Raw genomic sequence first — 24,886 nt, 5'->3', positions numbered from 1 at the left:
TCATTAGGTCCACCAGGGGCCGGAGGACTGAGTTGCTGAAGCAGCCGTGGGCCGTGCTGTTTTTGTCTTTTCTTTTGTGCAGACAGTGTGCCGGTTGGTGTGTGACAACAGAGTCAAAGACTTGAGCAAGAGATTCTCATGAGTAGAAACATCAAGGTTTCATGACCTAAAAGCAACAATTATTCCAAAGACGGATAAAACATTAATGTAATTTATTGCATTTGTTAAACTATAGCAGAAAGTTGAATTAAATACCTCTGTCATTTTCTATTCTTTGTGTAGCTATAAAGGGATTACATTTTCTTGTTACTTAGGAAGACTATCTTGGCATTGGTGTTCCCAAACACTTGTTGATGGTCCATTAATCAAGGGTATCTAATAAGCATATCAGGTACATTCCTTTTTAAATTATGTGGAATTATCAAGGACCCTTTTTCAACAAATACTGACATTGGGTCTCTGTATTCACATAACACTGTTTACATCTTTATATTATCTTACAGATAATCTTTAAAGTTCAGGTATTCACTTTACCCATAGGAGGGAGATAGAGTACAGCAAAGGTTTCACTAAAGTTTGGGATATTGAGGTCAGAGGGCATTGAAGAGTTTCTCAACCTTGTTATTGCTGTCAAAATTATATTGATGTATTTTTTTTTAGAGTTTTGGATTTAACTTCTAGTAAAAGGCATCAATAATGTGTTGTTTTTCTGGCAATAAAACTAGAGGGAATTGTAGGATCTTGCCAGTTTAATTGAACAAGCCTAGAACACTGAAGCCTTCCTTTGTTGTTGAGTACAATCGATCTGCCCCTTGGGTTTTTCTTAATTAAAGTTCCAACCTGTGTTTTGCTCTGGTTGGTCCCTTGGATCAATCTTTGTCTTTCAGCTGCCTTTTAAGAAAAACATTAAGCAGGCCCACATAAAAGAAGGCATTTGTGTTTTGGCTTTTCAGGGCTCACCCTGGTAGTATGCTATTGTCATTAGCGAAGACTGTTTTCCACTGTGGAATCTGGGAAGTCGGTGGGCTGTGGTGTACGTTTCAATCTGCCTAACAATCTTTCTTCTTCTCTCTTCTTTTATCTGTTGACTTTGAGCAGACCATGGCGGAGTACACCTCTTTGCTCAGCGACCTGTCTGAAAACATAACCAACGAGGACTTGGAGCAGCTCAAGTCAGCCTGCAAGGAGGACATCCCTGAAGACCAGAGCAACAACATCACCTCCTCCAAGGAGTGGTTTAGCTACCTGGAGAAGAACGACAAGCTCGCCCAAGGTGAAAAAGCTCAAATTCCAGAATTTTTACAGTGCCCGCCTTGTTTATGTGATTTACCTTCAATCCATCTTGGTTAAACGAACAGATAACCTGTCTTACATCGAGCACATCTTTGAGATCTCTCGACGGCCAGACCTGCTGACCAGGGTGATAGAGTACCGCACCACTGTGCTCAAGATCTCCGAGGACGATGAGATCGACACCAAGCTCACACGCATCCCCTCCGCCAAGAAATACAAAGGTAAGCACATTCTGGAAGCGTGTATTCAACAATGTGAGAAAAAAAGTTAGACATTTCTGGGACTGGTTTCTTGAGACTTGTCCTGTTTTTGATTTTGATTTTTTCTCGCCTTCTTTCCTCCTCTGTCCTTCTTCACGGGATCCGCAAATTGATTCCAGCAAAGCACCTTGAAGGGCATCTCTGTTCCTGAAATACACACAGAGGAGGGACAGGCAGGGAGGCGGCTTATGAACGAGAATCTTTGGCATAAGTCTGTTTCAAACACATAACACCTAAGGGTGGTGTGGCAATAAAAAACATCCTGGCTTGTTAATTACATTTAAAGTCGATGTGTAAAGTAAATCAGTCGCCTCAGTGTCAGGCATAATGAAATACAGAGGCAGGCTTTAAGTGGCCAATGCTAGGTGTTGCAGCTGTGTCCCAAATATCAAATTGGCTTTTATTTGAAATGATGGGCTTTCTACAAAAGATTTCATTTATTTAAGCACCTGTTACCCATGCCTCCTCTGCTTGTATCTCCATCCAGGCAGACAAAGAGCAAAGTTAAGGATTATCAAACTGAGAAATGAAAGGAGCAGCAGTCTTCCAAACAAGATCACTGTCTGCCCTCTAGTGGTTAAACAAAGCAATCGCAAGAATGAATTTGTGGTTTTTGTTCCAGTTTTCTCTGACAGGTTTTTGTTTTTTTGTCTAATAAGTTTCCAAAGTAAACTAACTTAAAGCTATGCAGATGATTATTATGTGAAAACCCAGTTCTAAGTTAAGCCTCTAAAGCAGATGGGGATATAAAAAAAAACTGAAAAGCAAGGAACTTAGTCTGGTGACAGAAGGAAATTTATGTAGTATGGGGTCTTTTCTCAACATTTATTATGAAATTGCAAACTTCTCACTTTTCTTGTTTCTAGTTTTGCACACAAAAATTGAGCAAACTCTCTGTCATGTGTTTACCTGGAGTAAGCTGCTTATCATACCAACAGAGATTCTAACTTTCATAGTTCTTTTGAAAAGCCATGAAAACTTTTCACCTTATGAAATGTATGCTGGAAAATTTTAGAGCTCTATGTAACTGTGACTTTTTAAAATCATTGCATACCTTAAAAACAAAAGCTTGGTCTGTCAGTCAAAAGCTTTTTCACTAAAAGTAGAGCACTTAATGCTGCATTATGGAGTAACGCTACAATATGTTATAATGTGATAAAATCAGGCTTTGAATTTTAATAAGACACCATTTAAAACTCATTATGTAATAATCGTTGCAAAGTTTCTTGAAATCCTTGAATGCATCTTGAATCGTTTTTCCTTTAACAACATGTAGGTTAATACTGAAGATGAAAAGGCAACTAACTGACCAGAAATGCATCATTTATTGCCCAAAATTTTGATTCAAATGCACATAGGATCTTCAACATGATAGAAGTATAACGATTAGAATGAACACAAACTGTTTGTGATTTTTTTTTTTACGGCATAATGCACCACAAAATTACATTATTTCTAAAACGAAAAAAAAATACACAAGTTCTGCATTTTGTAATCAACGGCACAAAATGTTATAATGTTGCTATGGATTTTATTACATTTTGCATCAATTATTACATAATGCGGTTTCAATGATTACATTTTGAAGCACATTTTATATTACATTATTACATAATGCAGCGTTAAAGAGCTATTACATGAATTAGTGATTCTGGAAGGAAGAGAAAGATTCAAGGAAAGTGTTGACTTGTTTATTGTTTATGTTGACAACTTTCTTTCTCTGTCTCCTGCTCTCTCCAACTCACTCACATCTGGAAAAACAAAGACATCATCCGCCAGCCCTCTGAAGATGAAATCATCAAGTTGGCGCCTCCTCCTAAAAAGGCATGAGGTCAATGTCCGGAGTCCCAATCTTGGCACCTTGATTTCTCCACTTCCGGCACTCAAATCGTCCAACCAGCCATTTTCCATCAGCCCTGTTAACCACTCCCACCTCAGCCTCCCCGACACCATCTCCAGACACACACACACACGCACGCACACACACACACTCTCCCCTACCATCCCCTGCCGCATCCCTGCCTCCTTAGGTATCACACTCAATGACACAGGACCACACAAGACGCTGTCTACAACGTTGACCAATCAGATCGTAGCGACGCAGTCCCTTCCCCAGCTGAGGTGGGGATGGGAAGTTGCAGGGGGGAGGGGGAAAAAAAAAAAAGACACTTCAAGATAAAATTTGGAGATGGACCAACGTAGTATGTGTGTGAGGAGAACACTGAAGTCTGTCCTGGATGCTGAGTGGGTCAGTTCTGTATGAGTGTTTCGTGACGTTGCGTGTTCATGTCGTTTAAAGGTCATTAAGCATGAAACAAAAACTAGGCTAACCCATGATGAAGCAGAAATTACAGACTCTGTGTCTAAGCAAAATAAAAGATTACAAGGCTATATTTTATTCTGAAATTCTGGAAAAGCCTACAGAACTTAAGATATGAAATTATATTTGTGGGAATAAGTGCAGTGATACTTCACTGCAACTCATATTTTGTCTTTGCTAAAGCTAATTTATCTAAATTTAACTTTATTGTACAACATAGCCAAACTTTTAAGACCATATTAATATTTGAGCACTAAAACAACTAAGTGTTTTAGATGATAGAAAACGGTTTCAGAAGATAACCACTAAGTAAGGTTCAATGGTTAAAAAAATATCTTACACATTGTTGTTTTTTTCTGTGAAGGTGCTTGTGTTAGCTTGTAGCTAGCTGAATAAATATTCGAGCGTGTTTGTGTTAAGAGGAATAGTCTAGATGCCAAATTCACATCTGTCGATTAGCCAAGAGTTAGCATTAGTGCTAAACTTGAGCAAAGATTGAGTCGTTTTTGCCTCCCTGTTTCAATACAGTAAGCTGAGCTAAGCTATCTCCTTCAAGCTAGCTACAGGGGAGCTTTCCTAATACCAGGGCGTGGCTCGTGGGAAAATATGTCTCCACAAATCTAGTTGTTCCTTACTACGTCATTATCAAGTTACTTGAAGCTAAATGCTAATATCAAATGTTATCAATGGAAGAGTCTCTGTTCCCCCAAGGCTCTGAGCATTCCCTTCACTCTAACATGATTAATGAGGTCATGTTTCAAGAGCAAAACATATTTCACTAAACATATTTAGTGAAAATATGTTTCACTAAAATATATTTTAGTGAAACATATTTAAAATTGCCGATATTTGCCTTTAGCTTATAGTCACTTCAAAGAGTTATTTACAGGAGATATTTAGCTGCAGCATTTATTTCTTCGCAGTGGAAGATCCCTTTTTGTAGGGAACTTTCCATTATTGGGACCAGTCAGAGTGAATGTTCTTTTTAGGGACAGGTTAGAGATGTAAATAAATAATATATTACAAGAACATATAGTAGAAGTAATATAATGATCCACAGTTGATGCTCTTTTGGGCAAACTCTAGCTCTAGCAAGAACCACATATAGGTTCAGTTAGTGTAGCTAGTTTCAAAAAAAGTTCAGCTAATCCCAAACTATCTAACATCTCTTTGTAAGCAAAGGGAAGTTGGACTACATTATCCATACGTACATTTTGGGAGAGTTGGACATCGTAGTTGGTTTTCTCGTTATGTAGCCTGTTTTAAGCATCTCCGTTGTCATTGTATTTGTCGCTCAGAAAATAATTGACCAGTGTATTTTGAAAGACTACTCAAGGCTTCTGAGAGGAAAAATAATAAAGAAAATCAGTTTAACGTGATCATTCAAATTCCTTACTCAAACTTCAACGGTCCCTATAACGCACACAGCGGCTCATTATCGGACTGCGCCATTTCCGCCATGCACCGACACGAAAAGAAAAGCTAGCAGACTGTTGAATCTAAACTTTAATGACCACTCTTCTGAACACTGTGTATCTTTTCTCCCCACGACGAAGCCTTAGCAGAGTTTTTGCGTTTACTCCCCCTGAATTTTTATTCTGTTTTTTTTCTCCACAACTGTGATCGTTCAGGCGTGTGAAAAGCAGCGACGGGTGTCGGCGGCACACGCGTTAGGTCAATCAAAGCAGCTCTCCATTTTAAAGAGAGCTGTGCGATTTTTCTTTTTAAAGATTTGCTAAGGACTTCAGTGTTGGTGAGTACAGAATGTGTGTGGTCTATTTTCTTTGTTGTCCTCAAAGCTGTGGGATTTAAAACTGAGGCATCGAGATCTTTCAGTTGTAATGACTAGTTATTTACCTGAGCACTGACTCTATTCTCGCTTGTATTCCTTTGCCACTATGCTCCAATTCTACCCTAGTGCCAACGATCGAGACGTTTCGTTTGGATCACGATTTGTGTGATCTGTTTTGTTTTTACTTTATATAGCTTGACTTGTATTGTATTGCTGGACAGATTTGTATCCTATGCATCAATGTCTGTAAGAAAAAAAACTTCACAAACTGCAATTTTACAGAATGGAATTCTTTGTTTGTCCTTCGCCCGGGTCTTTGACAGGACCAAGGCTTGTTTTATATTAAATTTGCATGATCTCTTTGCAAAAGATGTGACTTTTGGTCGTAGAAACTTGACAGTACACACCTTTAGAAAGAGGAAGGGGGAAAATAGCTGGAAACTGGGGTAAAAACAAACCTTTGTATGTTTTGGCACTGGATACTACTTTTGCTGCCTTCCTGCATCCATTTAATTTTCTTTAAGTTTTCCAATACTTCACATTTTAATAACTGACTCAATTGTTAGTAATATATTTTTGCTATTTAAATCTATTATTAAGTATCAAATTTGGCTTGAAGGCATTAAATCGAGAAAATATTATTGTTTCACTGTTGAGAAAGACATTGCATAATTTAGGTAATTTTAACTTTTTTTTTTTTGGTAACTTAATCATCACCAGTTCGTATCTCGTATTCACAAATAACCACGTCATACCTTTGTGTAACAAATGCATGTCAGTGTATTTGTCTTGGTATTGTGGAAAATTCAGACTAATAATTACCAAAAGGCTCAAATCTCCCCTGCTATTTCATTTAACTGTATTTTCCTCTCTAACGATTTGATATTACATCACACAGCCAAGCATTGGTAAATAATTGGCTCTGCTTTATTTCAGTGGTTGTCGAAAAAGCCTGGTGTTGGGAATGATTACAATCTTGGTTGTTAAGATACAACTGGTGGCAATTTTTTTTTTAGAACTGAAAAATCCTACTGGTACGAAAACGACAAATTTGTAAAGTGGTGAATAGGGAACAATAACAACAAAGTCTTGAATCGTCTTGAAATTTGAGGCAGAGGCTACTTTTTACATGTAATTTAACAAGTAGTAGTCAAATATCCCAAATATGGACTACATGTGTTAAAAACAGCATGTTGAACATATGAAGTGTCAAATTATTGATTTTTTTCTCCCCAGTTTCCAGGCTTGCCCTTGCTGGACCAAACACTAGGTGAATTGGTGTTGGCTCTTCTTTGGATTGGGCCTGTTGAACACAAAGTGAATCCATCTGGCAGTGTGGCGATGAACTGTGCATAACGCTTATTCCCAGTGTTACAATGCACGCTGGCTTGGCTAAATGTCAAACTGCCATTTAACAGTTCTGTTGAACAAGTTTGGCTATTTGTACAAACCACACCAAAAGACAGATTTTTCTTTGCATGTGTTTCCAATATTTGACACAATATCACTAAAAGAGGTTAGGAGCCAACAATTTTACCTTCTTTTATTTGAAGTAGGTTTTGAATACCAGTTTGTGAATTTCAATGTGTGATTTTTCTTTTTTTCCCCGTCTCTCTCAAATAGAATTTCAATTAGCCGTGAACTAAACTGTTTGTTTTTGTTCTTTTTTTGTATAGATTTTGCAAATCTCTTGCTGCCTCATGGTATCCTGATGAACGCTTTGGTTTGAACATTTTTTGAAACCGCGTTTCCATCAAAATGTGGCTATGCTGAGCTTTTTTTTGTTGTTGTTTTTCCTGAAGATTACTTACACCAAGTTTTGCTCCTTAAAGTCCACTCCCATAAATAGCACAGTCCCTCCGACTTTTAACACAACGCAACTCATATTTTTGACGTAGCTTAGCTTATTTTCTGTGTAGCCATTGGCGCATAATATCAACATATCAGCCACAGATGATGTCAAATTTGGATTTCCATGTACAAAGTACATATCAGCTCGGTAAATGCTGCAAAAGTATAAGCCTATTGTGTTTAAGGTGAATACATAATTAGAACCAAGGTGTGAGGCAAACATGCTTTGGACGTATTTAGCATGTGATGCTAACAGTTGACTAAAATCCATTCCAATACTTTCCCTTAAAAAAATGAGACTGTGTTTTTTTTTTCTTTACATTTTAATTGGTTGTAAATATGTATTTTGGATGTATGTCGCAGTGTTTGTTTTTAAATTGATTAATTTATTTAATGCCTATATATTGTTTTTACATGTCTTGATTTTGTTTTACTAACTGGAAACATGTCAAGGGGTTGGTTAAAAACCATGTAGACCTTGTATTAATTTCTGTTACTTTCTTCATTTCTGATTTGCTGTTTCAGCTTTGGGTGATGGTTTTTCAAAGGTAAAAAAAAAAAAAAAAGAAATAAGTGGTATTCATTTATTTGTATTTTCCAATGTGTAACTTTATGTTCAACTGTGTTGTATTTTGATGAGATGTGTCGTGGTCACTGCTTGTACAACAATTTTCTTTTATTCAGAGTTTCCAAATCATGACAAAAATATGAAGGTTTTGGCAAAAGTTACTACTTTGGTCATTGCTAGCATGTTAGCTCTGAAAACGGGGGATGAAGTCTCAAACTGTTGAAACTAAACTATCCAAATCTTTCCTATTGATATCACAGGATAAAACTATTGAGCTGGAAATGAGCATAATGGATTTTAATTGAAGTAAACTCAAAACTAAATATGCTACACATCTAGCTAACAACATATTTTATAGCTAGTTAGCTTGATAAAATCATTGAGTAGGTTAGGTGAGCTAAATCTTTTAAATCAAATATTTAAGCAACAAAAATAACAAATGCTAACAAGGTTGTCCTTTTATTACCCTTTTCTATTACTTACAAATTACTAGTTCATTTGTTAACACAATATTTCTTTATACAATATGCTGTTCAGGGTGTTTTTTATTTGCTGCTTTATGGTTTATGGTAAATTTTAGTGACTAGTCGAAGGGTGTGTGTTTGAGGAAAAGAGGAGGTAGCTTTAAGCTGAAATGAGTCGAGTAAGTGATGGTTAGAGATGTGGAGAAAAAATATTTAAGATTTAACCTGAGCAAAATATGAAGATTTTTAACATGGAAGGCATCAATTGTTGCAAATTCACAGTTGGCACGGTATGAAGTGAAAATGTCACAATACAACCTTTGTAAATGTATAATTTATTTCTTAACCCAACTACCACTGTAATGAGTGCTGGTTGAAGCTGCACAGCAACAAACTAGTGTTTTTTATTCTTTCTTTTCAAAGCAGTAGAATTAAATTTCGTATTACCTGCACACGTTGCAACTCAGTTGAGTTGCAGGTAGCTGGGCTGACGGACATAGACGCATGTGGTCGACATTTAGCAAATGTCACGGTGTTCCTGGAAAACAATCTTGTTTTCCGGTAAGAGTTTGTGGCTGAATCAGAGATTATCTGAGGGGCGCGCGAGCGAGTGTGTGTGTTTTTGCGATAGCCATGAGAAGAAGCTACTTTGAAGTGACGTAGTTTACGTCACTTCAAAGTAGTTTTAAGTTTGTCAGACTGTGTCGGGATGGGAGGTTTCACTTAAGGCTGAAAACATTCCTGTGATGGGATTTAGAGCTTTGATGGCAATCTTAATATTTTTTTTTGAAATGTGAGTTTTTGTGTGTGGACAGAACTAGTGTGCCGACATCACTTATGCATACTTTTGTTGTACTCTTGAGAAAATACGATTATAAACGTTTTGGGTAGCGCAAGTTTTTTTTTATTTTTTATTTTTTTTAGTCTCTCTAATCTCATTCAGTCAGCTGATTTTTCTCATTTCCTGCTTGCCTGTTTCTTGAATTGCATTACCCTCAAATGGTGCAGCAAGCGGCAGTTCGTCTTGTTCTTATGTTAGTTAGAACGTAACATTCCTAAAATAAAAGTTGTCATGTAGATGTGCTGCTGTTCAATATTGTACACAATTGATTTGGTTTGAGACGATAAAGTGACCCGGCTCTTTCCCAGCGCTATTAACACAGGTGTGCTTAATTTACAAGGAGCGACATTAATTATTCGTTCACGTTCCGCTTACATAACCACGTTAGACACCATCGGCTCAATGCTGTTACCACTTGTCTGTAAGAGTGCCCTCTGCTGGGGGTAAGAAGTACTTCAGGATCATTTTACAGTGATTGTAATAGATAAGAGGGAGAAATAATCATATGGCTTTTTTGTCATGATTTATGAGACTAAACTGAAATTATGCCATTTTTGTCATTGTGCTAAAATGAATATAAATATTATATATTAAAATATATTTGCTAACCAAAGTTGTTCTGCCTGGTGGATGTTTTATTGTTAATGTAGCTGAGAGGATACCTTAGATAACTAATGAATTCAGAGACCTGATGAAATGAGACATCAAAAGTTTCTTTAGGATTGACTTGCATTGAGAAAAGTCATTATTAGTAAAGATCTATATTGTTTCACAGATGTAACGTCAATTTCCCAATCCAAGATTCATGACATGAACACCACAGCCTTTAAACCAATCAAGTAAAGTTTTTTTGTATGGCACATTTCGGTAACAATGGAGTTCAAAGTGATTTACTATCGATAGGTATTTTTCGACAACCTATGTAAAATGAACCACAGACAACTTATGTGAGTTTTTACCAAGCTTTCATGAAAGGAGAAGACGCAGCGGACCGCTCCAGTGAGCTGCCCACCGCGCGTTCTGATAACTTCCAGTTAGAGCTCGTCTTTTATTATCAAGGAAAAGAGGGAGGATGGGAAAGCAAGATGGGAGAAACAAACTGCTTCTGCACACAGGCAGTTTCTCAAGTAAGGAGTGTTCCGGTAGATAAAAAAGCAGCTGTGGAAACATAATTCAAGGTTAGGGATCACACAGTTAACTCCAATATAATAGCTCAAACACACAGTAGGAAGCTAGAACACTTTAAATTAAAAAACAAGTTAACTACTGTAAAAGTGATAATACATAGTTTCTAACCACTATATTGTATTTATGGTGTAACTAATTATGAAAGAAGCAAATATTTGTCAAATGCAATCAAAATCAATAGTATATAAAATGTACTTAAACTATATTGATCTGCGTTCCAGTTGCTACTAATCAAATTGAACTCTAAAGTTGGGTGTCGGCTTTGGTTAATAGGAGCTCAGTGTGTCGGCATTTTTGCAGTTTTCTGGAAGTTTCTTCCAGATCTTTGGTGCATAGAAGCTGACTGCAAATATGGACTTGATATCTTCCAATGATTGTAACATAAAATAAAAATACATTGTTATATCAGTGTTGTCTTTTTACAGCAACACAAAACTATATAAATTGGCACAGAACAACAATTTTAAATGAATTATGATCATTACAACTAAAGAAGACCGGCATGGTTGTTGTTGGTCAGAATAGAATGTGACTTTTAGGAAATGCAAGCATTTAAAAACTGCAGCTGTGTTAGCAAGCATAAACAAGCTCTAATACACTTAGAAAAATTAAAAATTTTCATCTTAGTTTCACAATGTTTTTATTGAGCTCTTGCCAGATCACATAGAAACTTATGACTAACAACTGGATCTGTTCAAAAGAAGTCAATTCTGTATTAAAATAATACTAATTATTTACTAAATAATACTAAATAATATTAATATTAGCATTTTGTAAAAAATGATTCCCATCCTTAAGAAACGTCTTAGTAGCTACCAAACCTACGGAAGAAGATTAGGGCCACTGAGAAAAAGAATAAGAATTCTGCCTTTAATCTCAGAATAGATTAGACTAATAAAAAAAAGTAGAACAGTAAAATGTTGAATGTTTGACCTACATTTCTCTAAAGCAAGCAGATTTTGTTGTGCAAAAATGTTTACTTTCTTTTCAAAGACATGCAAAAACCAAAACGTATATAGGGAGTATATAAAACCAAAACAAGACTGAAATGTGCTTGGGATTAGATTTTTATCCAAATTTATATTTTGGTAAAAAAAAATTTAACACAGAGAATAAAAAGACAAAAATGCAACTATTTGCAAGGCACCACTTCATCCTTAATAAACGTTTAATGAAATTTTAAAGACCATGACTGTGAGGTAAGAGCTGAAACTGATTATGGTCAACCCTGAAAACTATCAGAACGTCTTTTCCACAGACCATGTGCTGGATCTCTGGCCTGGGTGTGTCTGGTGCAGCTGAAGGGAAACCACTTGGTTCACCACAGTTAGTTCCAGGTAACATTTGCAGGTTAATTAACTGCAATTAATAAACAGCAACCAACAAACCATACATAAAACCAGGACAACAGGAGAATATGACGATGTGTGTTAGAAACCAAGGAGTTTATAGTATATATGTGTATGTAGGTCAAATATTGTCTCTGTTGTTTGCTGGCCTGTAATGTTGGTTTTTTATCTACTAATTGATAAAAAAAGAAAAAGTAAATCTGAGGAACACTGACGATTCAGTGAGGATGATCATCGTATGAAATCATGTTAAATACACTATAGTTCTTGTCAAGGTTATATTCTTATATTTTGGTAACTTTCTGTCAAGGTATCTATGGTAACTGAATGCAGTTCTACCTGCCTTGGTTAATCGTAATAAACAGAAAGGTTTAGCAGGAAAACAGACAAAAAGGATAAATATCAATTAAATTTTAGCTTCAGTTGACAAGGGAACAAGGTCAGTAGCTGGGATTGAAGTTTATTTGAGTACCTGGAAATATTTATGTTTTTTGAAATGTTAATGACAAGAATTGTGCTGATGTAATGAGTTGATGAATGATGAGGATGGCTTTAATACATCATCATTTAATCATCTGTTTTGACCTTTTAAAAACTGACTGGATGCTACATCCATTAACTCAACTGGATCCAGTGCCATACTCCACTCCTCCCAGTGTCTATGGATCCATGGATCCATGAATCCATGAAGGCCGGATGTCTGTAGTTGTTGATCCGATTCTGGGGAATGTTTTGAAGTCCGAGCTAAAACCTGATGTGTTGGAGAAATCCAAGAGGGATAATGCTGCATGAACTAAGGAAAGTTTCCTCTTTAAGTGAAACAAAAGAGAAAGTGTAGACAAGGTGAGAGGGGAAAAAAACAACTGGATGTCAGATTCAGTTTGATATTTACAAAAAAAAAATCTTAATATTTAAATTCTTGAGTTCAAAAGAGCCAGACTGTCACAGTGACTATTGTTAATCCATCCTGAACTTTCACCAAAGATGTAAATCTAGATTAATTTAGTAATTTGAATTCAGTTTCTCTGACTGAAACAGTTGTCCTTAATTGTTTTTTGCAGATAGTAAATATTTCATAAGCTGATGCCTTAGTAATAAGTAATGACAGGCCCACCGCTAACCTAATTTAAAAGTTAGTTGGTGTCTAGTCTGTCTTGGTGATCTGGATCTCAGCGCCGCATTTGATATCTTTGATCATAACATTGTAACTGATAGAATGGAAAAGCAGACAGGATTTATGTGATCCTGTGCTGAACAGGTAATCATAAATTAAAGCAAGCAAAACAACCCGTGGGGTACCTCAGGGCTCCATTCCCAGACCACTTTTATTCAACATCTACATGATCTTATTAGGCCACATTATAGAGCACTATGGTATCTCTATGGTAATATCAGACCAGGGTTCCTCAGATCCATTCCTCGAGGGTCGTGTCCAGCAACTTTTGGGCGTTCCCCTGGTCCAACACACCTGAGTCAAATAGCTCAATTACACCCTCAGTGTAGGTCAGTGTAATTAGCTCAGTGCTAATTACCTTATTGTTGGACTCAGGTGTGTTAATGCTGAGACACAGGAGACCAGCCCTCATGAAGAAAAAATAACTGGCCAAAATAAATCACATTACACCAGTCATTACCGACTCCATTTCTTAATAAACATAATTAAAAAACTAAACAAAGACAAAAAAAAGAAAAGAAAAAAAAAAACTGGTGGTCTGTAAAGCCCTGAATGGTCTTGTGTTTAAAAACATTTCAGCTGCTCAAATCCCAAAGCATTAAGAGCCTTTTCTATCTATACATGTATTATGTCCCAAAAAATTGTGCTATACCTTCATAATTTTCAAATACTTGAGTATTGTGACACAAAAATCCCCAAAATAGTAGTGGAATTCATGATATGAGCTTATGATTTTTATATAAACTGCAATGCAAGACATGCATTATAGAAACAAATAGAGAAAAAGAACAGAAAAAGAATGTCCCACCTCCAACTCCCTCCAAATTGCTGCCCTGGGCTACTGCCCATCAGCCCTTTCTATGGTTTGATTCAGACAATATATGATATATTTATGTGTATGTATGCATTTCTGTGTATGAATGAATTCATGCAAGTTGTAATGTCTTTATATGTATCACATGAGGGACACATCAATACTTTTCTGCCATAAACATGAATGAAAACAAAACACTTCCTGTTAGTAGAAGAAGTACACAGCCACACGAATTTGTTTAGCAAATATGCCGCATTCAAAGCATGTAGGAACTAATCTAACTGTGGACACTCTGACTCACAAACCTGCGCCACTTCTTTTTCTGTTCCCTAGAAATGAAAGTGAAATAATTCGTTATTTTTTCTTTCTTTTTTTTCTTTTTTTTTTTTTAAGAAGCAGAAACCCTGTTTCGTAACATAAATATTACTGACAGCTTTCCGAACATAATGTGGAGGTGATTCAATTGTTTTGCTTATTTTCATTTTTCCTGAAATGATCATCTTCAAAGTGGCTGACACTCCCTTTGCATACCAGCCGTGTCAGACAAGCAGCAGTGCCTTCCCCAAGTGGTTTCTGGTTTCATTTCTGCTCTGCTGTCAGAGAGAAGAGGCACCGACTTCACGGAGGCAGACAGAGCCTGAGAGACTTCTCCGAAAACGTAAGAACTTGGTACATTTTTACACCTTATAAAATACAACCTCTGATTATTTCTAACGAGTTTGGCATCAGAGTGTATATTACATTTGTCTATTTAAAAGGCTTACCTTGGCAACAGATCAGTGCAGGGTTTAACTCAGGATTATGTAGTTAGGCAGTAATCACAGCTCAGTGTTAGACTTGAAGCATCAACCTCTTTTATCTGATGTAGTTAGACTGGACTCTGTTTACTTGACAATATTTTACTACATTTACTATGATCCATTGTTTGGTGTGTGGTATATCTTTACTTATTTTTATTGTAATCTGGGCTTAGAGCCAAAATAAGTGCAATCCAAAATGCAAGTTCAATAAAAAAAAAGCAGGCTAAATAGAGTGACAGGAAAAGAAAGTTCTAGCTTTTAGCAGGATTCAAAGTAATCTAAATCTAACCCACAAGGGATGAAATCTATAGATCTAAAAAATATCAATTATAGCCTAATATCTGTTCCAGGCAGAGAGCCTGCTAACTGAAGTAGCTAGCAGACACTTAGCTAAGAAAAACATCCATCCATGCGCCGTTTGTCCGCTTCTCCCTGCAGGGCTTTGGGGTAGCTGGTGGGTATCTCCAGCGGTCATTGGGTTTCAGGTGGGGTCAGTTCTGGACAGATGGCCAGTCTTCCACAGGGCAACACAGAGACACAGAAGACAAACTACAGAGACCGATGAAGCTAACTGTCATGTCTTACTCAGACAGTAGAGGAAGATGGAGGACCTGGAGAGAACATGAAGAACTTCCTGTTACAATGCAGCAAATTATAATCTATGTGCAAAAAATTATAACTTAAGCTATAACCATACTATGGAATTAGTGGAGGGTTTAAAAACCTTAGAATATATCATTTCTTAAAGCAGAGGGCTCCTAAGAAAACCAAAAAAGTTCACTTCATCCTTTTCTGGTTTCTAAACAAGATGTCAAAATAAAGGGTGCTACGATAAATTGGCCCAGATTTTTTTTCTGATTGGTAATACATAAATGTGAAGCCAATGTTATCCACCAGTCTTATTTACCTTGCCAACGGTCTAAAAGTCAACCACTGTCCTCTTCTATGAGAGAAGTTTAACTGCTGGCCCCGCCCACCAGGTCATGTTTTCATGTCTGCAGTTAACAGTCGTCACCCCACTGTTGACAACTCAGTGACTTTCTTTCTATATGTAGCAACATTTCAGACAAAAGAAAATAAAAAATCGATATCTGCCAAAATCGGAATCGGCAGGTCAGGCTTTTTAAAAATCGGCGATCGGACAGAAAACTCCAATTGGTGCAACCCTAGAAAAAACTTTACACAATTTGTAAATAAACATAAAGCTTATCATCAGGTTTATTTATAGTGATTCTAGGCTTTTCTGTGTGCCCAAAATCTGGAACATTTCTTAAATAGTTCAATTTCATTACCTAAATTTAAAAAGAAACTCTTACATTGCTGTGTGATATGAATTGCTAACTTCATGCTTGTTAACATTCTTGATTTTTACCTGCCAGCTACTGTAGCTCCATGGAAACAAAATAGAAAGACAAAATAAGCAGGAAGCTGAAATCACTGAGCAACTGCTCTCTAAGTGAGAAGACATCGTTTTTACACATTTTATGTCAGAAGGATCGACAAAGCAGGAAATACTCAACTTACCTGTATGTGACACAGAATCAACTGACTTTTTGAAACGTGTCGAGGCAACATTTTTTGTGAATTGTCATGGAATCAACAAACTGAAAACTTCTCTGTAATTGTTGATGAGTGTGGCCCACAGGCTCTTTGTAAGCGCAAATTATATAATATTACAGAGATTTTTTTTTTTCAGAGTTTATGAGTAATGGCTTCCTTTACTGTAGAACAATCTCATATCACTGAGTTTGTTGAAAAGTCATTTCAGTCCATGACTGGAGGAACATCTAGGCCTCCAAACTTGAATAATATACCCTTTACTATATCATTTTCTGTTATGCATGTAAGAAAACCTTATAAAACACCTGATAATTTAATTAGTAAAGTTCAAGAACTTTATCTGTGATGTTTTGGTTTGTGTATGGATAAGATTTCTGCTGAACACTTGAAATTTGCCAGTGCAAAACTTTGTCCTCTGGTCACCTTTTCTTTTACGGGATCCTTTGTTCATGGGATTCTGTCAAATTTTATTTTATCTGTTATGTTAGTACCGTCATAAATGACGTAGCTGTTTAAACAAACAGTAGAGTTAATTTCCTCCAAGGTCTTAAAAGAGACCACATTAAACAAAAAGGGATGTACTTTCCTTGAACTTTGACACCCAAATATGGGAACAGAGTAGAAACTGGATCAAGAGGGTTGATCAAACTAGCAAGACTGAACAGAGTCATTTTAGAGACGTAACTTAGCTCAGATATTCTCTCACCGTTATGCCAGCTGCTTTATTACAAGAACGCTTCCAAATGAAAATTTGGTACATTCAGAAATTCAACAGTTCCGTGATTTTTCTTAAAGTATAAATTTATATTTTTATTTCTTAAGTGATGAATGTTACATTTGATTAAATTTGAAAATAATATACATCCGTTAGTCGTGCTTTCGGATGGCGAATTAAAGGTTTAACTGTTAAAAGACACCTGGTAATAAATATTAAAAGATTGATCATTATTGATTATGTTCATGTTGTATTTTAGGCTTGGAAATGAATGACCCAATGAATCAGTCATAGATGAGATCTACATGTTGTGGATTTGATGATAAAATGTTTATTTGTGACTGCAGAGACTCTCTGCCTCATTCATTAATTATTTAATCCTAAATGGGTTGGACAGAAACTTTCCTCCAAATCAGAAGTGGGGCAGCTATTCGATTCCCTGATCAGGGTAATAGGGTACCAGAGCTCACTGTAGCTTCCATACAGTCTGAAGTGAAGCAAAATCTACAGAAACCACCACATCACAGGTGTTCAACCAAAAAAAAAAAAAAAAAATGTAAATGCATTTCTGTAAATCCTGGCTCTCAACAGTTGAACATTTGTGTTTCATGTCTTTACTTTGTTGTTGGCATTCAGTAAAATACACGATGTTCAATAATTCAGAATCTGCCAGTATTCGCTTTTCTTCATTTTGAATATGCTTCTAAGGTCTTCTACGCAGATAACTGGGTCTTAATAAAAACAAATATCTCAATCACATTGATTTAAAAAGTAATATTATACACAGGATCGCTTTCAGAAAAGTTATATCCACATGAAGGCGCCCACACTTCAGTGATGTTTTAAACAGGTCAAACCCATAGAGGGCAGTGTAGCGCAAAACTAAAACCTGTCAAACCTGCCAGTCAATCAGATTGCTTCAAAAGAAGCACAACTTCTTGTTAGAGATTAAATATAGTGCCAGGTGCATTTGTGTGGACAGATATATAGGTTGAACTACTTTTAATTAGCATAATAAAATCTAAAATAATAATAATTAACAATTAGCGTTTTCTCAAGTTTCCACTTTGGTTGTAGTTTTCATAAGTAATCATTTTTAGTGATATAAAACACTTTTCATGTGGATGAAAGGCCAAAAGGCATAAAAATGTATTCTTTCCCCCTCAGATATCCGGCTATGTGTGGTCTGGGAATGACTCAGAAACAAAGTTCCTACTGAGAATAGGTAAAAAAAAAAAAAAATTACTGAAGCAATATCTGTTGTAATGATGTTTTACTTTGCAGTTTCACAAATCTCGCATGTCTTTCATCTACAGGTGAACAAGGCAAAAATGTCCAGAAAAACAGCACTGCCCACATCTGCAGGCAAAAAGCTTTTTTCGGAAGAAATCAGAGATTTCTTTACTGTTTTGGATGTCATTTATGCAGATCAGTTTGAAGAAGAGACCATAGATCAAGAAACTGCTGAACAAGCAGAAGAGAAGTTTCTCAGAGGAGCACCAGCTGAATGGTTAAACTTTCACATCAGTGATCTGGCTGAGTCAAATGGCGCAGGATCTTCATTCATCAAAAGAGATGGGTATAAAAGACTTGTGCAGCAGATTCACAAACGGAGAAACTACATTGGAACACCAACAGTTAAACTGCTTCACCAGCAAGGATGTGGGGGAACCACACTGGCCATGCAAGTATTATGGGAGATGAGAAAAACCCTCAGATGCGCTGCCTTAATGGGTTCTCCTCTAGAGTGCACAAAGATTGCAAAGGAAGTTGTTCACCTTTTTACTGGAGGCGGCAAAGATGATCTCAACACTGTGCTGCTCTTGATAAATGAAGAGTTCATTTTGGAGCATCTTCAGGACAGCATCATGGCAGAGATTGAAGAACAGCAGATAGATGTTGATATTCCTGTGGTAATTTTATTCATCTGTGTGAGAAGTGACCACGCCGTCCTCAAAACTGAACACTACAGAGAACAAGAGGGCTTCATGAAGGGTCATGACTCTGACTACGTCATCCTCAAAAGAACCCTCTCAGACACTGAAAAGGAAGAACTGGATACCAAGAAGGAAGAGCTCAGCCGAAAATACGGAGCCAACGCCTCCCAGTTCCATGGTTTCAACATACTACACAGTAATTTCTCACAGGATTATATCCAAGAAGCATGTGCTGTCCTTAGCACGGTTGAAAGGAAAAAGAAACCCTTGAAGACCCAACTTTTGTCCTTCCTGTCCTTGCTGAATGCCTATGTACCAGGCTCCTATCTACTAGAGTCTGACTGCTTAGACTTCCTCAGACATGACAACTCCCTGCAGGGTGACCTTTCACTGGTGACCCGAATGCAGCCTTTCAGTCATCTCATTATCTCTTTTCAACATGGCAAAAGTTGTGAGAAAAGAATCCGGATGGCTCATCCAATGATTGCAAAGCATTGCACTGAACTACTGGCTATTGCAGGAGTGCCCAGAAGTGACACGGCGAGAAACTTCTTGCTCCGATTTTGTCCAGATGAGGTTTCTCCATGTTTGCTTGGCTTCATCAAGGACTTGCTGACAAAACGAGAGCATAAAAAGGATGGGTCAATTGAAGACTCGGATCTGGAGAAATTTTCTACTCTGATTTTACACATTAACGAGATAGAAGATAAAAACCAGAGTGCATCGGTTCTCAAGGTTGCATCAAAGAAGTTTGATAAGAACTCTTTGTTCCCCCAGGCACTTGCCAGGCTTTATTATGGAGAACTTGAAGACTACAAGGAAGCTGAATTTTGGGCAAAAGAGGCAATAAAACGTGACCCCAAAAAATCCGTTATTGCTGACACGTTGGGCCAAGTTCATAAAAACCATCTGAGGAACAAAAAGCTTTCAATTGAACCAAGAGAACTGTTGCAGTTGGCCCAGAAGGCCATTGAAGCTTTTGAGCATGAAGAAAAACTTGCTGAAGAGGAACACAGGAAAAGTTTGACAGAAGATGAGAAATCTAAAGTCCTGTGGGGTTTAAACACCAGAGGGCAGTTTGGTTTCCTGCAGGTCTGTAACATTCTCTTTGACTTACTCCTCATCCAAAATAAGACTTGGAAGGAAGTGCTTACAAAGAATGTGCCGATGGGCTCAGTCCTGGAATCACTGGGAGACAACAAACTCTTTAGGTTCAGGGACCTCATAGAGAATCTCAGGGAGAAAGTTGAGAAAAAAATGGAATTCTTTGACACCTTCCTCACTTATTCACAGTCTGTCCTGAGAAAAGACAAAGCTTATGTTTCTAGAGAAGCTTCAGCATGCTACAAAAAGTATGTTGGAGACTCTGTCCCTGAACACAATGACAGACTCCAACAGACTTTCCAAAAACTGAAGCAGAAACTGGCCATCACCTCTGCTGGGGTCCTCTCATGTCTAGACCGAACATGCACCTCACACATTGAATATATCATAGAGTGGTGGAGGGAAATTTCACAAGGAAAAAACTCAAATACTGATGCTTTTGTCAACTTTATACTTGCAACTATCATGCTTTCAAACAAAAACAAGCCAATATCCAGTTATGATTATAAAAATGCTTTAAAACTAAGAAAGCCACCGTCCTCTGTCACACAAGCAGAATATCATCTTCTCTCTCTGCTTCTGTCTTGGCCTACAAATGAAGACAAACCTGTTCCTGATCTCCATCAGTTAATAAAAAGTGCAAGTCATGCTTTTGAGCAAGAATACAAGACGATGTTTAGATCAAGATACCTCCGACCTCTGTTTTTTCTTGGACCAGGCGTAAGCTTGAACAGATTTGTTCACCGACGGGTTCTTGAGATCTTGTGGACCAAAGATGCACTGCAAGAATCAAACACAAACTGGAAGAATGAGAGCATCTTCAGAGATTCCATAGTTGAAGAACGCCTTCTCAAAGTTGAAGGAGTGGTGCGAAACTACAGAGTCTATGCAAGATTCAGAGGCACCGAAGTTGAGGTAGACGCAAACCGAAGGGATTGTCTCTGCAGATCAGGTCACGTCTCCTTCTACCTTGGATTTACCATCAAAGGTCCAGTAGCCTTCAGCATTCGGAGAAGAGAACTGGTGACCGAGGGTAAGAAAACTACTCACTACAAAGAAAATACTACATATTTCTTTACAATGTCGTGTGATGGGATTTACAAGACCTACATGCATTAGTATCTCAGAGTTGACCCTTTAAAAATTGTCAAAGTAGACATGTTACTCTGGCACTTAATTTTTGGGCAGGGTCCCAGGGTCACACAACTTTTGCTAAGTTTGAAGAAACTAGTTGCCACTTTGTCTTGTTTCTTGTTTAGTTTCTGGAGTAAAAGCAGTTCTCTGAAGACCTGAGGGGTCTAGATGATTCTGACAAGGAACTCAGAAATGCATTTCCACTCAAAATCTTTTACTGCGTTAAAGACAAATAGAAGAGTTTCTTAATCAATTATTTGATAAACACCAATCAAGTACAGTGATTTAAGTCCTTGTTTGATGTGATCCATTTTTCTAGATTTGGTCAGGATAAGTATTTTACTTTACAGACATCTTCATAGAAAGTATTACAACATACTAAAAATAAGAGCATCTGTTTTTCTTTGTCTTGTATCTCGTATCATGAGACATTAATCTCATGATCTGTGGTGTTTAGCCATATTGAATCTATTTGACCCCTCCCACTTTTATGGCAAGAAATTATGGTTTTTCCACCATTTCTATCAGACTATGGAGGAAATTTGAACCATCCACTCACTGCTACCATGGACACACTGACCCATTGAGTCTAATGGACTAGGGTTATGCGTTGGCATATAAAATTGTGTGTTGTCAGCGTACATATGGAAGTAAAGCAGGACACTGACTGCAGCTGAAGGTGGTGGCTCAGGGGTCACCACACACATACAAATATGGACTGACCAGGAAACATGCCTCACCTGAGCTCTATGGAGAATCACTAAGAGGACAGTGAGAGACACAAGACCCAACAATCCATAAGAGATGGAGGCTGTGATTATTTCAAGATAAAAACAGGCTGATGCAGTGGTTCATGCTAAAGGAGACTCAACCAACCAACACTGTTTAACACATACAGTATTTTTCAGAAGGCCAACTACTTGGTTTTGTTGAAAATGTGTTAATTTATTTTATGCAATATTGATAGTATCTGAGAAAATTGAATGTAGGTCTAGTTATAAGCCGTAATCAAAACAACCAGACATGCTTCAAATATATTCCAGTGTTTATAATAAATCCATTCAAAATTGAATTTCCTTTTTGAACAGAGTTACTGAAAAGTTAACTTTTTAATTTACTGAGATCCAACTGTATGTACTGTATGAAAAGTTTTTGCTTTGTAATATATATATATATATATATATATATATATATATATATATAAATAGCTATCATCAATTCTGAGTTTTTCCTTGTTCTTCATTTTAGGAGACCAAAAAGTAAAAAACCCTGATCACGCAGATGGTAAGAAAATACCATTTGTTCCAACTTTAACTGCTTTTTCAAGTGCATTTGTGATGCTAAGACTACAATAATCACTAACATTTGCTCTCCTTATAATTGTGACTGTCCTTCTGAAGAAGTGTTTCTATTGTTGTATGATTGCAGCAAGCAGCAATGGAATGACTGAAACAGGACAGAAGCAAGGTGCTGATGTGGTCTAGTTAAAGACCAGAGATGAGCCTGAGAGGACTGTAGTGGGGACCAAGTCCGAAATCTGTGAATGAATGGACACAAAGTTAGAAAGAAGAGCGTGAATACATTTCACTGTTACTTTACGTGACACTGCAATGATGTCTCTTAAAGGTGGTTATGCAATGCACTGAGTTTTGTATTGTTTGTGATTTGTTTTTTTGTGAAATAATTACTCAAAAAGATGTCATGATTTACCTTACATGGAAGACTGTTTTGTTTTGGGTCTTGGGGTCTTCTTAAATGTATTTTTTTATTACAACAGAGAAAAAAAGAGGTACTCACATTTTTATATTGTCCTAATATTATTTCCCAAATACATCTACTTCTTTTACCAAATGTTCAGTATTATTATTAATTGAATTTGCCTATTGTATTGACCCATGTTTTTTTCTTACATACATGCAAAGTTAGTGCAAATCTTTGTTATATCTTTGTATTCTGTTTCATTTAGATTTTTTACTACATCAAGCTCGTAAACTTGTGTAATGACACTAACATGTTTTCTGACACATAAAGCCAAAAACACCTCTATCCATAAAAATGAAAGCAGAACTTATAATCATTTAAACACTATTCATTTCTTTCATGAAAAAGTAAACATTTCACCAGACACTTGCGCAGCAGGCTACCGTTACAGATTCATTTCTCCTGGAGAACAAGTCAATTAAAAACACTCATTTAATGTATGCTGTATGCCTTTAATATATGACAGAGTACACTAATAAAAGTGTGAAAAATAACTGATTTCCTGTTTATCTTATAAATGTGTGGTAAAATATAATTGATTACTAAAACACACAATCAACCTTCTATGGTTGATGGTGTGCAGTGATTCATGCAAAAGGAGACTCAACCAACCAACACTGTTCAACACAGTGTTACACTCACACAATTACACTTGTAACCAGAGTTCCCACCTGCCTCAGTGGTTGTCTTAAGTAAAACAGTACAAAAATAAAGTCAAAGAGCTTCAAACCTCTTTAAAAAACCTTGAGAGGGACTCAAAACTGCAGGTTGAGAAGATTGAAGCAGAAAAAAAGGCAATTGATGTCTCAAATGACGGCATACAATGTGAAGTTTGAAAAGCATCAAAGTGAAGAAACTTGAGTCTGAGGTGTCCCGAAAGATCAGTGAAATCGGCATGAAGAATAGTGAGATTCTGAGAGAAAAAGACAAGAACAAACTTCTTGAGGCCAAGGTAAAAGCTCTGGAAAAGCAGTTGAAAGAGGCAGAGACGGAAAATAAAATTCTTGAAAAGAAACTTCCAAAAACTCCAATGGAGGAAGCCATAGATAAAACAAAGGAAGAGTTTAAAGCAAGGATCAATTTATCTTCAGGCGTGTTAGCTGTGGAAAAACAGCAAAACAGAGAATTAAAAGAGTGTCTGATGAAAGAACAACACCAGGTGAGTAAACTCAAGGAGCAGCAGGCTGAGACCTCCAAGCTCTTAGCCTTACAACAACAGAGAGAGGTTGTGGCTGTGAAAATGTTTTTTGCCCACACAAAATCTGAGTGGCGAGACCTGAAGAGCCTTAAATCACCAGATAAATGTACTAACCAAAAACAGGGAGAGGGATCAAAAACACATTAAAGAAATCACTGACCAAGTGCTTCATTTGACACAATTGTACCCCAATGAGAAAATGGATCACCAGAATTTGATGGAATCCAAAAAGAGCAGAGGCAAAGGTAAAATATGATATTGCTTTGGAAGGACCTAAAGATGACAGCAAAGGTCAAACACAAACCAACCATCAACAAGTCAGAGTTCGATCACTCATCCAGAAGAAAAACCTTCAGCAGTCAATATGTAATCGAATAATTCTTGTTCTGCGTGAAGGTAAGATAGAGCCAACATTTAAAGACCACCTGACAACAAAAGAACAGAAACTGCTGAAGCCAACACCCCCTAGCAAAGGAAAGCCTGGAAGGCCACCTTTACCTTTTACACTGGCAGGTAGGAAGGTTTTTCCTCACGGAAATTGAGCGGAGGAACCCAGGACACGATGGAGGGATTATGTTTCTCAGCTGATCTGGGAACTCCTGGACCAAATGACTGGGGAAAGGGAAATCTGGGCCTCCTTACTTAGGCTGCAACCCCTGAGATACAAAGTGGGTGGATGGATGGATGGATGGATGGACAGTTCCAATCATTAAATAACGTCCGCACAGACTTTCTTTTCTTTGGCCATAACCATAATTTTCTG

General features: G+C 37.1%; 2 protein-coding genes across 5 annotated transcripts in view; both read left to right on the top strand.

Annotated features, from left to right (window-relative positions):
• Window positions 1-10,002, top strand: part of pea15 (proliferation and apoptosis adaptor protein 15) — a 45,631-nt gene extending 35,629 nt beyond the window's left edge. Inside the window, exons 2-4 of the mRNA XM_088016092.1 lie at window positions 1,099-1,273; window positions 1,359-1,514; window positions 3,319-10,002. Coding sequence (XP_087872218.1) covers window positions 1,102-1,273; window positions 1,359-1,514; window positions 3,319-3,383 — 393 coding nt within the window. The 5' untranslated portion in view covers window positions 1,099-1,101 and the 3' untranslated portion in view covers window positions 3,384-10,002. The remainder of the gene's footprint in view (window positions 1-1,098; window positions 1,274-1,358; window positions 1,515-3,318) is intronic.
• Window positions 10,003-14,079: 4,077 nt separating this feature from the next.
• LOC106910208 (sterile alpha motif domain-containing protein 9-like) lies at window positions 14,080-23,419 on the top strand. Of its 4 annotated transcripts, XM_088016087.1 has the most exons (5): window positions 14,081-14,572; window positions 18,157-18,214; window positions 18,306-21,063; window positions 22,413-22,448; window positions 22,593-23,419. In XM_088016087.1, exons 3-5 carry the CDS (start codon window positions 18,321-18,323, stop codon window positions 22,646-22,648), a joined length of 2,835 nt encoding a protein of 944 aa, XP_087872213.1. In that variant the 5' UTR covers window positions 14,081-14,572; window positions 18,157-18,214; window positions 18,306-18,320; the 3' UTR covers window positions 22,649-23,419. The 4 variants fall into 4 exon arrangements, with proteins under 4 accessions (XP_087872211.1, XP_087872212.1, XP_087872213.1 ...); XM_088016085.1 differs by having other exon boundaries at window positions 14,080-14,572; window positions 18,157-21,063; XM_088016086.1 differs by having other exon boundaries at window positions 14,080-14,572; window positions 15,153-21,063.
• The last annotated feature ends 1,467 nt before the right edge of the window (window positions 23,420-24,886 follow it).

The sequence above is a fragment of the Poecilia mexicana genome, unplaced genomic scaffold (genome assembly GCF_051168715.1).
Source record: "Poecilia mexicana isolate PSO_F unplaced genomic scaffold, ASM5116871v1 scaffold_18, whole genome shotgun sequence".
NCBI classification, from domain to species: domain Eukaryota; kingdom Metazoa; phylum Chordata; class Actinopteri; order Cyprinodontiformes; family Poeciliidae; genus Poecilia; species Poecilia mexicana.
The sequence above is the reverse complement of the archived record's forward strand: the minus strand, read 5'-3'. Positions and strand labels throughout refer to the sequence as shown.

What these genes read in the sequence shown, in the direction of transcription:
- LOC106910208 (XM_088016085.1), top strand. Translation starts at nt 18,255, where the DNA reads ATGATGTTTTACTTTGCAGTTTCACAAATCTCGCATGTCTTTCATCTA. An exon ending in AAGAGAACTGGTGACCGAGG is followed by an intron (nt 21,064 to 22,412) that starts GTAAGAAAACTA and finishes TCTTCATTTTAG; the next exon opens with GAGACCAAAAAGTAAAAAAC. An exon ending in AAACCCTGATCACGCAGATG is followed by an intron (nt 22,449 to 22,592) that starts GTAAGAAAATAC and finishes GTATGATTGCAG; the next exon opens with CAAGCAGCAATGGAATGACT.